The sequence below is a fragment of the Mchenga conophoros genome, linkage group LG6 (genome assembly GCF_057382185.1).
Source record: "Mchenga conophoros isolate Kocher_MC1m ecotype Shallow Benthic linkage group LG6, M_conophoros_male_GT1.1, whole genome shotgun sequence".
Taxonomy (NCBI): domain Eukaryota; kingdom Metazoa; phylum Chordata; class Actinopteri; order Cichliformes; family Cichlidae; genus Mchenga; species Mchenga conophoros.
In genome coordinates this window covers 31397207-31410972 of record NC_140531.1, presented here as the reverse complement: position 1 = coordinate 31410972, position 13766 = coordinate 31397207, and the positions used below count along the sequence as shown (strand labels likewise).

Below are 13766 nucleotides of genomic sequence, written 5' to 3'. Positions count from 1 at the left end.
ATGATAATGAAGTACGAGCGTGCGACATCCGTGGTAGCAACAGATGTGTGTAGATCAACAATGCATAATAGGGAGTGTGGGGGAGAGTACGACCATGCAGCGTTTAAAGCTTTAGAGTACCAAAAAGTGATAAAAAAACATTGGTGTCCGCTGTACACTCTGCGTGGGAAGAAAACTTCTTTCTACAGCGAAAAATTTCCAACACATCATAGAAAAAATACAGACTAAAAGTGGTGTCAAGCTGCCCCAGAGAAAGTGATTTGTAAGATACCTTGAGAGAGAATACGATATAATAAACTCTAATTTGAAGGCTACACTCTGAGAGGTAGACTTTGTTTCCACCACTGCTAACATCTTGACAGTAAATAATAAAAGTTTTATGGGTGTAACATTTTACTGGATTCATTCCACTTAACACTGCAACAAGGTCACCCTAGCATGCAAGAGAATCAGAGGCAGCCATACCTATGATGTAAATGGAGCAGAGATTCCCATCATATGGACTTCAAGGTTGCCACTGTAACTGTCAATGCATCCAATTTTGCCAAAGCATTTAGAGTATGTCAGCCCTGGATTTGGAGTCTGAATCTGAAAATGAAGAAGGTGATGACGATGAATCAACTTTTACTGATGTCATAGAAGCTCTTTCAACCTCATCTGGTTATTCACAGTTTAGCCGCCCTCCACAGTACAGATGTTCATCGCACACAATAAATCTGATTTCAACAAGTTGACAAACATCTAAATTCCCGTGCAGACAAAAAGGCTGTATATAGGAGTAGCATTGCAAAATGCTCTGCTCTGTGGCCTAAAGCATGTCAATCAACATTAGCCTCTGAACAGGTGGAGGAAGTCAGCTGCAGGAAGCTAATGGTACCCACATCCAAAAGGTGGAATTCCCTTTTGGGGCCATTGCCAGAATCATCACAATTCCCTTGAATTAACTTAATCCCCTGTGTCTAAAAATGAGAATTAAGTGCCTTAACGAAAGGAAGTACAAATTCTTGAAAGAGTACTGCACTGTGATGAAGTCCCTGACAGTAGCTCTGGACATCTTACAAGTGGATGAGTGACCTATGGAGCTTTACTACCAATACTCACAAGCATGATGTCAAAGACACTTGCCCTGAAAGATGACCCTCTCTAGAATAACCAGATGTCATTGTAAAGGTAAGATTGCTTTGAGTGGATTTGTTGAATTTATTAGACCATTCATGGTGGGCGGATGTTACCCTTTGTTTTAAGCTGTGTGTGCAATTATAAGACAGAATAAACTAAATATCCACCCCTTGTTAAATATCAGGGATATTGATCATCATTAATCATGAATATTAATCATAATATCAACAGAAGCCTCAACAAAATTTAAATCTCATACAGTATTGAGAGCACAAAAGATGGTTTAGGGCAGTAAAACCTACAAAATAATTACAACAGCTAATTATATAGTAAATTATTGTTATTCTTAGTTGCATCATATTGTATGTTACAGGCAATCAAGACTTGTTTTGATGCTGTTCTGGATAGCTAAGAAGGACTTCTCGCAGCCGCCACTTGTCCCAAGTTTAAACTTCCTTGACTGAGAGATGAGTGTTGGAGAGAGCATGTGAAGGAAGAAGGAAAGATGAAGGAACTTCTCACAGCAGAGTGTCATAAAGTTGCTCCTGCAACTGACAATGTTTATGTGTCCCAACGGCCAGCCAGCCCAGCCGGAATTGACTTGTTTGAATTTGAGAACCAGCCCTCAGTGTATGAGCTTGAGATTCTGAATCTGTTCCCAAATCTCATAAAGATGTACATGCAATACAACACTCCAACTCCATCCAGTGCACCAGTGAAATGGCTGTTGAGTTTAGGTGGATTGGTGCTTTTCTTCGAAAGGTACAGACTATCTGATAGAAGGTTTGAGAAGCATCTGCAGATGCGATATAATCACTGTGATATAATCACCAAAAGAAAACAATAAAGCATAGGTAATTTTCTGGGTAGCCACAAAATGAGACTGTATCAACAGCCTGAATGTAGCATGCAATAGCATTTTCTGTTTTGTTAATTTGGTAAAGTTTGGGGGCAGCACGGTGGTTAGCACTGTTGCTGCCCAGCAAGAAGGTCCTGAGTTCAATTCTTTCTGTGTGGAGTTTGCATGTTCTCCCCGTGTTTGCATGGGTTCTCCTCAGGTACTCAGGCTTCCTCCCACCGTCCAAAGACATGCAGTTTGTGGGGATAGGTTAATTGATTAATCTAAATTGCCCATAGGTGTGAATGGTTGTCTGTCTCTGTGTGTTAGCCCTGCAACGGACTGGAGACTTGTCCAAGGTGTACCCCGCCTCTCGCCCTATGACGGCTGGGATAGGCTCCAGCGACTCTGAAAAGGATAAGCGGAAGCGAATGGATGGATGGCTGGATGGATTTCAGTGTTATTTGTAAACTGTTAATGAACAATCAAGAATACAGAGCTCTTTAAAGCCTTGTTTATTTGAAGTATTAAAATTACAGAAACATTTGATTACAGTTATAGCCCACATGTGACACCTGGATGATTAAGAGAAATTGTATATGAAGTCCCCTAGATGATTTCACAATATTTTTCCTGACACATGCGCTGCATACATATAGGTGTTTTGTATAATTGGGAGAAATTGTGTCAAACTGGATTAGTATGACAAATATGTGAATCTTATCACTGGTTGAGAAACTCTGATAGATGTCTCAATTTGGACAAGGCTGGTAGTGTGAGTATTTCCTCATGAAAGGCCTGTGGCCTTAAGAAAAAAGTGTTTACATTTATTCAAATTACATAAAGGTCATATAACTGCCATGTAACTTCACCCAGACATATGTTTCAAGTTCAATAATATTCACATTTGTCTTATCCCTCATTAAATGCACCATATCCCTTTCTGTTCACAAATGACATCATTATCTGTCCATTTTCTAGCTACCTGCCTATGTAACTCTATTTTATTTTCTACCCTTCTCTATTTGCCTGCCTCTCTGTCCCAATAGTTTGGGAAGATCCTTTATTCTATCATGTCTGCCAAGATGCTGTCATCTTCTTCAACGTCCACTTTGATCTTCTTGCCCACGAGCTGCTGCATATGTTCTGGAGGGATACCCTTTGGCTCACCAACCTTCACTGCAAACATGTCCAGGCTCAGCACTGTTGCTTTAGGGATTTTCACCTTAGCAATGACTGACTTGCCCAACTGGAGTAGAAAAAGAATAGAAATACATAAAAGATGTATTTTAATCCAGCTCATGTACGTTTTGCAAATTTGCACAGTTATGGATGTTCAGTGAACTGAAGAGGGTGGACGTAAACACAGTTAACAATGACTGGTTTGATAGTGTTATGACATGGTAGAATTTCAAAACTCAAGTCAAATGACTCAAACTGACCTTATCATGGCAGGTCTTCTCACATGGTAACATTTGCTTGACTGGTGACCCCATTGCTGTTTCCACCAGTCGTATTGCTCGGACCAGTTCTGCCAGCTCAGAGGGCTCCAGGGATGCCTCATGGTCATTTCCCTTCCAGGTCTTATCCAGGGTCACATGGCGTTCCACAACTTTTGCTCCCATCGCCACAGCAGCCACAGTGATGTAGATCCCTTTCTCATGACCAGAATATCCAATTGGAACATCTGGAAATTCCTCCTGGTATTTCTTTTAAAAAAAGAAGTAGAAAATAAAAAAGCCTATAGTATTATTGTCTGCTGCACGCACTGCCTCTTTGTGTACCTGTAACTGTCATACAATACAATGCTAAGACATACACAAACAATTTAATTTAAAATCTAAACACAAGTCTGAGTATATTACAGTCAAATGTGTTGTACTGCCCAACACAATCACGGGTTTTCATTGACAGGTGTCTTCTCTCCAGAATCAGCATCTACTTTGTGATTGTGTTATATGACACTGTAAAATCATGTAACATTTAGGGGCTGGATTTGAAAGTAATTGTTTAGCTAGCTGTTGTGTACTATAAAACCGCTAATGTTTATAGTAATGTGCCATTTACAGTGCACTGGCAGTTTGTATTCTCTGTATACTACTGCAATGAAGCTTTCATTCATGATATATGTTAATCATTAGATTCTAAGTATATGTGAACATAAAGGACAGATAGGAATTGAATTTAGACTAGTTTATGTTGATCTGATTAGAGCAAATCCTTGACTCTTGGAGTAAACAAAATAGTATCTGCTGAACCTATTTCCCACTTCAAATCTATAACTAATAAAAAGCTAATATAGCTGATACAATCATATGTAAAAACAATATAAAAATATTTTCTCGTACATTTCATGTAGTTTTTGGCATATTGATTATTTCACCACATTTTACCCAGAGGAGATGATGATGATGTTCATTCATCTTACCCTGATCACACTGAGGTTGACATCTTTAGGATCCAGAGGGTAGGCGCTGGTGCACTGCAGGAGAGTAAATTTCTGGTTGTGCTCCTTTACTGTCTTGTAGACACGGCGTATGGTTTCCATGGACTGCATCCCAGTGGATACCACCATTGGTCGCCCTGACAATGATAGATTTGTATATATGTAACCCAACAGACTTATTAATAAATGTAGTTAATATTTTAAGCAATAAATAAAACATATTAATAATTGTTTTATTATAGGTAAATAATTCACAATTAATTATTTATTAACCTTAATTACACATAATTAATTCATATTTAAAATGTATTATGTCATTATTTTTATAATCCCACTGGATTTATACAGCTACATGTTGAAATAGTCTGCAATACAAACAGCAAACAAACTTCCATTTACAGCTCGTTAATCCTGCCCACTTTTATACCTGTCCAATGCAGTTTCTCATTTTTCTTTTCGTTCTTTTTTTTTCTTTTTTTACAAAGGACCACACCCACCTTGTTACACAGTGTTTAATTCACTCCACACTGTCAGTTTCGTGTTTCCTTAACATTGAGGTAAGAGTGCTGTTGAGGTGTAATACAACAAAGGCCTGTACCTTTTCTGGCTGTCTTTTCCAGATATGGGAAGTTGTTTGCATCGCAGGACGCAACTTTGAAGAACGGCACATCCAGCTCATGGAGAAACTCCACAGCCATCTATGAATATCAAGGTAATTGAGGCACAGAGTATCATCAGTGATCTGTGATATATGTACTGTTCTACGTGTTAGTTATGTGCCTACAGTATGAAAAAGAATGTAAACACTATTAATTCTACATTTTCAGGACAGAATTTGAAACTTTCATTAATTTCTGATGCTCTGTGCATGGTGAAATCATTATCATCATTTTTTGTACATTTTCTTCCAAGTTTTGTTTTTTTCAGGGCTACACATACATTACCGCATCAAAAGTAATAAAACATTTAAAGTGAATGTTCCTGATAATACATAGTTATTTGCAGCTCATACCTCATCCATGCCAGAGGCGGTGAGAAAGATGCCGATGTCCTCTGCATACTTTTTTAGTTCCCTGTATTGATCATGACTGAACTCCAAGTGACGCTTGTGGTCACCGTACGTTTTCCCCCAGGAATGCTTTGAATTGTAGGGGCGCTCCAAGGCTCGCTTGCTGAATTTGCACTCTAATTCACTTTTCTGGAATTTGGCACAGTCAGCACCACAGTCCTGATAAGAGAAGAGATGAGAAGAGATAGCAAGGCAAGATAGTGATTTTACAGTTCAAATATTTTTTCATCATCATTCACAGGCAGACTATCACATCCTAAATTTACCTTTGCCATCTTGATCATTTTCTTGGCAATCTCAATGTCTCCCTGGTGGTTTTGTCCAATTTCAGCAATAATGAAACATGGATGGGAGCCCCCGATCATTCTGCCAGGACACAGTTCAAACTGCAGAGACATAGTGGCGACAGAAAGTTAACAGGCTAAAATTCTGAGTGGAGTCAAATTCACAGTTGAATCTCAAATGACGAAGGCTTCCAGGTTGAAAGAAAGAGGAAGATGCTGTTGGACACATTGCTACTTATAATCCTGGGAAGGCCCGCCTCTGCAACACCTAAATTTGCATGTTATTCAGGTTTGACTTATACACCTACTGTTTGTTTTTTGTTTTATTTTTTTCTATCCATGAGAACTAGCAGTGGTCCGTTTCTTCTGCCCAGATAGATCGTTGAGGATGACTGGATGATCCTGTATCTAAATAGGTCATTTAACAATTTCTGCCAAATTTCAATCAGGCACCATGTTTCCTCCATAAATGGTGCTGGTCTTGATAGTGTGGAGTGGTCCTTGTTTGTCATCATTTCTACAGTTGAGCCTTTGTGGTTCTGTATATGTTGCTGCAGTTTGGGATAATCTGTGTAATCGCTTGCTGTGTGGTGTATGAATGGCAGAACAGATAGAAACAGAGGCTACAAGCCTGATTGCACGACTGAAGCATTTTGACGCAGTTTGTTACCAGTTTGTTAGCTAAGCTCTGGCTGGTGGGTTGAGATTGACATGCACTAAGCTCTATCATTACTCCGGGTTTCTGGTTCGCTTTGTGTTGTGTTAGAATGCCATCTGTGCAGATGTGTACAAAAAACTAAAGTTGTATTAGCAGTATGCTACAGGGATTTATGTCCTGCATGCATTTTCCATTCTACTATTTCACTCTTGTGCTTTGTGCAATAAAAACAAAAGACATGCATAAGGCATGCATTTTGCTGAAGCAAAAAAGAAGTTTATTTGGCAAAGAATATATTGACAATGAAGTCATTAAGTGCCAAGTGTTTAAGTTCCAAACAGATAATTCATTTCAGAAGCTTTCTAGGAAGAGGTGTGGCTTTTTTTAAGTCATTCAACAAACCAATAAGCCACGTGTACACAAAGAACGTAAAATCTAACTGACATGATAAGACAAACAAATGGAAAATAAAATGGATCAGAACCACTATATAAAAAGTTGTGACACCACACCTACAATTGTCATGCTTGTCATCCCATATGGAAAAGATATATATAAATCTTATAAAGTTTGTATCTGTCTTGTGTGAAACTTGTATGAAAAGCATACAAGAGTGAAAACAGGTATAAGATCCCTTGAAAAATTATATAATGAAACTTGTATGTTTTGGATACTTACTAAAACAATGTATGAAAGTAATGAGAAAGTGGCCACTTTCATGAGTAAATCTGTCACGGTCTGGCTGGCAGACCGTGGGGATGTGGGGAAAGGAGGACCCAAAACGCAGACTCTGCGATGCAAACAGTGCTCTTTATTCACAGTGAAAAGCTGTAAACACAATAACTCCCTGCTCCCAGTGAATTTTTATCTTCAGTTGCTCTGTTACTTTAATTCATCTCTATGACTCCCATATAACTTCAAACTTTGAAGCTTCCATTATCATTGTCTTAGAGGACAAAGAAAGAATGCCCCTAGGAAACCAAACAATGTTTACTTAGTTCGTGAAGTTTCACTTGTATTATTGACCTTATGAAAGGGTCTAATTCAATCTATGTTGATACCACAACAGCTTTTATGGTATTACATTATTATATTCCACTATAACAAAGCCTTGTAGGTTCTGTTGTCCAGAGAGTAGGCACCTGCCGTTGCAAACAGCACACCATTTCAAGCATTAGTGATAGTAATAGATTTTTGCTCAGCCATCAGATTTAACAGACCTAGTCTGATCAATTCAACTGATGGAAATGCAATGGTATTACTTGTCAAGCATGGGGAATACTTACAAAAATGTCTATAATTCTCAAACAATACCTGAAAGCTGAGTTTTCACTTCAGGCACAACTTACGGTCTGTGTTTTTTACTCTGTACACCACATACCAACAAAACTACAGAAATTATGTCTTTGTGTAAACTGTAAACAAAAAGCAAAACAAAAATATCCTACACATCTTGTATTTACAATATAGGACACATAAAACATATCAAATTTTTAAACTTTAAACATTTTATTGAGAACCTAATGTAAGAGAAATATGCTTTCTAGTCCCTGTCAGGACTCTTGCTGCAGCATTTTGAATTAACTGAAGGCTTTTCAGGGAGTTTTTGATAATAATGAATTACAGTAGTCCAGCCTGGAAGTAATAAATGCACGAACTAGTTTTTCAGCGTCACTCTGAGACAGGATATTTCTAACTGTAGAGATGTTGTGCAAATGGAAGAAAGCAGTCCTACATATTTGTTTAATATGTGCGTTGAAGGACATGTCCTGGTAAAAAATGACTCCAAGGTTCCTGACAGTGTTACTGGGGGTCAAAGTAATGCCATCATAAGCCTTTATAACAGGCAAGGGTAGTACTCGTTTTGGCTCTGTTTTTTCCCCATGCAGAAAACTGAAACATTTTTATTTTTAATAATACAACCTATTAATGGTATAACCGTAGAGGAAAATAAATCTTTAAAAAAGCACCAGAGACTAAACTATTTGTGAAGAGTCAAGTACAAAGAGCCCAAACGGCACAGTACTAGAGCAGAACAATGTCAAAATTTATAGAAATGTATAAATTAGGGCACAGTATAGAAAACATGAGATTTGTTTTATACATTGTGGATCTGTAGCTGACAGTTGATACCTCATGACCTTAGGCTAAGGTCTTGCAATGTTCACATTGTGACAGTTTGTGAATAGTTTGCTTTGTCTTTCATTATCTAAGAAAGCACCATGAGTAGATGTCACCAAGGACAGTGTTAATCTGAGTGGTGAAACTAAAGGCCATGAAATATTTGGGGAAATTCCTAACACCTGCCCTAACCTAAGATCAATAAAACTTTCATATGCAACTGTCGGTTTCCTGCCTCAACAGGGAGAGTGAACCTTCATGTAACCGCAACATTCCCTTTTTTACTACTACTATTACATACTACAATAAAAGCACATAATCTGTCATTGTGATGACTAAGCGCACACCTTGATCACATTGAGATTGACCACTTTAGGGTCCAAAGGGTAGGCACTGGTGTACCGCAGGAAGGTGGTGTTCTGCTTGCGCTCCTTGGAGACACAGTGTTTGGTTTCCATGGACTGCATCCCAGTGGAAATCACCATAGGTCAAAGATAAGCAACGTTTAACACCCAAAGAGTCATTTGGACCATGTTTCTATGGAAAAGAAAACACCGGGAGCCGCAAATACTTGTTGACATCTAAAATAAAAATAACTGTATATATTGGGGGTTTTGTTTTTTTATCTTTATGCTTTGTATAAACAACTATAGTGTTCTGCTTATGAAATTCACAAAGTGCTACAGAGAAAATTAAAAGTTATTTATGTAATGAACACATTTTGAACTCTTAAAAAATGATAACAACAAAGTAAGACACCCAGTCGAAAGTCTCTTTTTAAAACCCTTGGAGGGTCTTAAGGACATTTATTGTCCTTAGGCCTAAAGGTGGATGTCTTTTTAAGGACCCTCCAAGGGTTAATTAATTAAGAAGCTGAACTTAAATTATCCATGTATCAAACAAAAAATTGTTGTAAACCATCATCATTATATCTCCTTTGGGCTTTCACAGCCTGTAGCGGAGCCTTGACCTGAATTTAAAAAATATATATTTGGAAAACAGCACTATGCTACTAAAAAATTAAACATAAATATTTGCAAAATAACTGCATAAATATTTATTTTACCTAGTTATTGTGTGTGGTGGGGCGTGGACTGCAGGGGAGGCGGACGCACCTGAGCGGCATCTGCAATCACATCTCGCCGGCTTAAAGTCTGTATGTGTCGGGCTGTGAGCTTGAAAGCTAAAGCCAGCTGTGTGCACAGCAACTGTGTGAGAAAAGTGGTCAATAAAGAGATGCTGCTAGGCGTGTTCGTGCAAACATCGTCGAGTCTACCGTGGTATGTTTACAATGGGATTTTTGCCCCTAAACCTCTGCGCACACAATCTGCAAATCGGGGCTTTTATCTTTACGCAGGACTGTAAGCTGTCATCTGTGAGGTCTGAGCAGTGTTTGTTTTTAACATAGTTTATGGTGGAGAACAGCTACTTACTTTGTGGATCTGAACATCGACAATCCACAAATTAGGCATACTGATAGGCAACTCTCTGCCCAGGCATCATAATATATTCTAGTTTCATCAAATATTTTTCTTTTGTTACATTTCTCCATACAAATAAAAGAAAGTATTCTATTTATATATTATAAGATTACAATGATCTAATTTAGAACTACAAGTAAAAAAAAAAAAAAAAAAAAAAAAAAAAAAGAACCAGACACTTCAGTTAAATACTTAATTTATTTTTCCAAACCACGCCAAGCTGCAGTATAAGGACTCAAGAGTCGGATGTGGCGCCTGCCATAGGTGGTCCTGATATTATAAGATGTATTATGTGATCCAGATGAACATGGGTGTGTACTTAAAATAATAAAAATTAGCCCATCATAACAGAGCAGACAAGAGAAGATTTGGGTAGTATTTTAAAAGAAATAAAAAATTCAGTTTTGCAGTATTTGTAATTTAGCTCTACATCTTACTGTTGTACTTTTTAAATGCTGCCCACTTTTTCAGCTTTCACATGCAGTCTACATCAAAGATAAGAGGTTTTTGTTTTTCAAACCAAGAACTACTCTCACAAGGTGGGATCAGCTATAAAATGCGCTTCAAACTGCAGATTTGTTGTTTCCCCACGTCAGTTCAGATAAGATTTGAGGTTTTCAATGAAAAGCCTTGTACCTTTTTTGGCTGTTTTCTCCAGTTCTCTCTCACATACAGCTCATGAATGAACTCCACAGCTATCTATAGATATCAGATACATGTATACACACACTGAAAAATTCACACATAACAAAAAAAAAAAAAAAAAAAAAAAAAAAAAAAAGCTATGATGGAGTATATCTGGTATAATGGCTGTGTGTCTCGGCACTTAGTGTTTAAATCTCTACTAGTTGTACTTCTAGTTCTACTGGAAGGCCTGAACAGTATTCTGCAAAAGATATTGCCAATATCTTTCACAGTTGTTTAGATAGATTATGATTTGTTGACTGCATAGATCATTGCATAGGATTTACATCATTCTCAATAAATTGTGTGATTCATTGTGCTGTATGGATTGGGATTGTTATCTTGGAAGTCACCACAACGACCAGTACAGAGGTGCTTCAACGTAGGATAAAAGTAATTATTATCTTACTCAGTTGAATATAGCATTTCTATTCTACATAGTATTTTATTCTACTCCATTCCAGTGTTTTCTAATTTCTGCTACATAACTTTGCACTTTTGCTAACGAAACAAAATTTCCCACCTGTGGGACTAAAAGATCATATTATTCATTCATTGAATTGCATTAAACCTTCTTGTCCAGGAGGATAATCAACACAAACCATATATTTAAAATTCCACCCACAACACAGCAGAACCTCTTGACTGCAATGGCTTAAGTCTAAAGGTTTTTCCTGTAGTTTGGATCTCTGTATTTAAAACATGTTTTCTTTCATTGCAGCTTTAAGGAATATGGCAGTGCATCAATACTCAGTACCATACTGTCCTCTGTGGGTTGAAGTGAAATTTGCTGCACACAGGATTCATTTTTTCTTGTACCTCATCCATGCCAGAGGCTGTGAGAAAGATGCCTGTGCTGGTTTGTACACATACATGAGAGACACAAGAGTTCTTCTTTACAGATGTTTACTGTACTCCTTTTAACATACACAGGTATAACGTAGAACTGGTGAACATAAATGTACAATAAAATTATATTTCAACACTAAAACATCTTACAAAATACATTTCACAAAAATAAAACAAACACGACACTTTGGCCTGCAAGTGGACAAACCGGCGTATTTGGAAACTAAGTACTTATTTCTTTCTTGGCTTGATATTCAAAGGCTAGACCGTCACTATAGCTGTGTCTCAATTCAGGGGCTGCATCCTTCAGAGGACCTGGCCTTCGCGGTCTACATGGGCCAGGACCTCTGAAGACCGAGAAGGCTGGAAGTGTGAGGATGTGAAATGGGACGGTCTAGCCTTCAGATTTGCATCACCGCTGTAATAAACTCAGCTGTTGGCTCCTTGCTATATAAAATATAACAGGACATTGGAGTAAATTGTCTACCATCTCACACTTCTGTTTAATCCGTTTTCTGTTTGACATTTTATTCAGCTGTGTGAAAACTATAACTTTAATCTCAGCCAAACAGATTTACTCAAGAATAAATAAAACACTGAAAAAAGCCAAACAATAACATTTTTAAGTTATTTAAGTGATTTATATATCATGTTTAACTTGAGTAGCAAAAGACGCCGTGGGGTCTGAAAACATTACTGATGAGGCACTCATCAGTAATGTTTGTATAGTGTGCCTAAAATGTTGCATAATTTTACTGAAAGATCTTTTACTTTGTGGTAATCTTAGATGAGTAGTTTTATGGACAAAACCCACCAGGTCATTCAGTGTTCCCTTAGTGCTAATCAGTGTTGGTCAAGTTACTTGAAAAACGTAATCAGTAATGTTACGTTCCCCCCGAAGGGGTCTAGGCATGTGAGAGAGGGGACCAGTAACAAATGAGTCCGGAATCAGAATGAAAAAAGGAAAACAAACAGAGTTGTTCTGCATCAATAAAACTTTATTACAAAATGGTACAGGTTAACATTAACTTAAAGGGCCGGCAACGCCGTCTTACCAATAACGCCAAAGAAACAAAGAAAACGCTCGCAGCCAGGAAAGGCAGGAGGACTACCAAACAAACACAATAAAAAAGGAGGCACTTCCCACACTTCCTACCCTACTCCCCACCACGGGGAGACACTCTCAGGGCCCACAAGCCCACACCACTCACGCAAAGCAGCTATGCTGTTTCCACAACTCCACACTTTGAGCAGGCTAACCACACACAACGCAGAGACACCAGAGAACACCCCACACCCTGCTCACAGCTCATCCCCAGCTTATATGACCTCCGAGAGGTGATTGCTGACTGGGCCCAGGTGGTAAATGAGTCCAATGAGCAGCAGCTGTGTCCTGGGGAGAGAGAAGAGCAAGAGAGAGACGGGGGGTGGAGCAAAAGAGGAGGAGGCGGAGAAAAACACCACGCCCACACAAGGGCAGTATCAGGAGGCCCAGCTAGGGCCGTAACACCCCCTCCCATAACTACAAACCAGTGGTTTGTCATAGAACGTCCTACCCAGCTTTTAAACATATCACTTACCATCCACCATAATAACGGTTAGGCATACCCTGCCGAATCTGCCAAGACCTTTTTGATGGGTTGAAAACACTGCACGGGGTTGGCTCAAGTCCCTCAACATAGTGTCCCCAATGACAGCCAAATGTTTTTTGAGCCATCACATATGGAGAACCCATCAGGCAGCTAGAAGGCCTTACAGCAACACTTCTCTGACGCTTCTTCGCTAGGTCATGGCAAAAGGCATGCTGGTTAGCCAGAGGTGCAGGTTGAAATGGTTGTGTCACACACAATCTATCACACTGTAGGTCATCTGGACCCGAGAGACCGTCATCAGGTGGCAGATTACAATTAGTTGATCTCTGACAGTGACCAAATGACACCACTGAGCAATTATGCTCCAACTGTTGCCTAGGACTGGCAACTTTGTCGGTTTGTGAACCACAGTTCACTCTTTTGAAAGCAGATCGACTTTGCTTTGAGTTTGCTTTCAAACAGTGAGCAACCAGGTGGCCAGGTTTGTGGCAGAAGAAACAGAGCTTTGTTTTGGCTCTTGAAACCACGCCTGTATCGGCTTTGTTAGCTGGCACACTCCTAACTCTCAAGACTGACTGTTTCTGTTTGTAGGCTCCACAATTTGCTATTAAATGGCCAGACTTTA

The 13766-nt window shown here is 38.8% G+C and overlaps 1 protein-coding gene across 1 annotated transcript; it reads right to left on the bottom strand.

The window, feature by feature from the left end:
• Nucleotides 1-2471: 2471 nt before the first annotated feature.
• On the bottom strand, nt 2472-6014 carry LOC146572925 (N-acetylneuraminate-9-phosphate synthase-like). The gene is made up of 6 exons (XM_085278702.1): nt 5739-6014; nt 5416-5631; nt 5002-5101; nt 4386-4540; nt 3400-3666; nt 2472-3206 (listed from the first exon to the last, which is right to left on the bottom strand). The coding sequence occupies exons 1-6, from the start codon at nt 5868-5870 to the stop codon at nt 3021-3023; spliced, it is 1056 nt and encodes a 351-aa protein (XP_085134828.1). The 5' UTR covers nt 5871-6014; the 3' UTR covers nt 2472-3020.
• Nucleotides 6015-13766: the final 7752 nt, after the last annotated feature.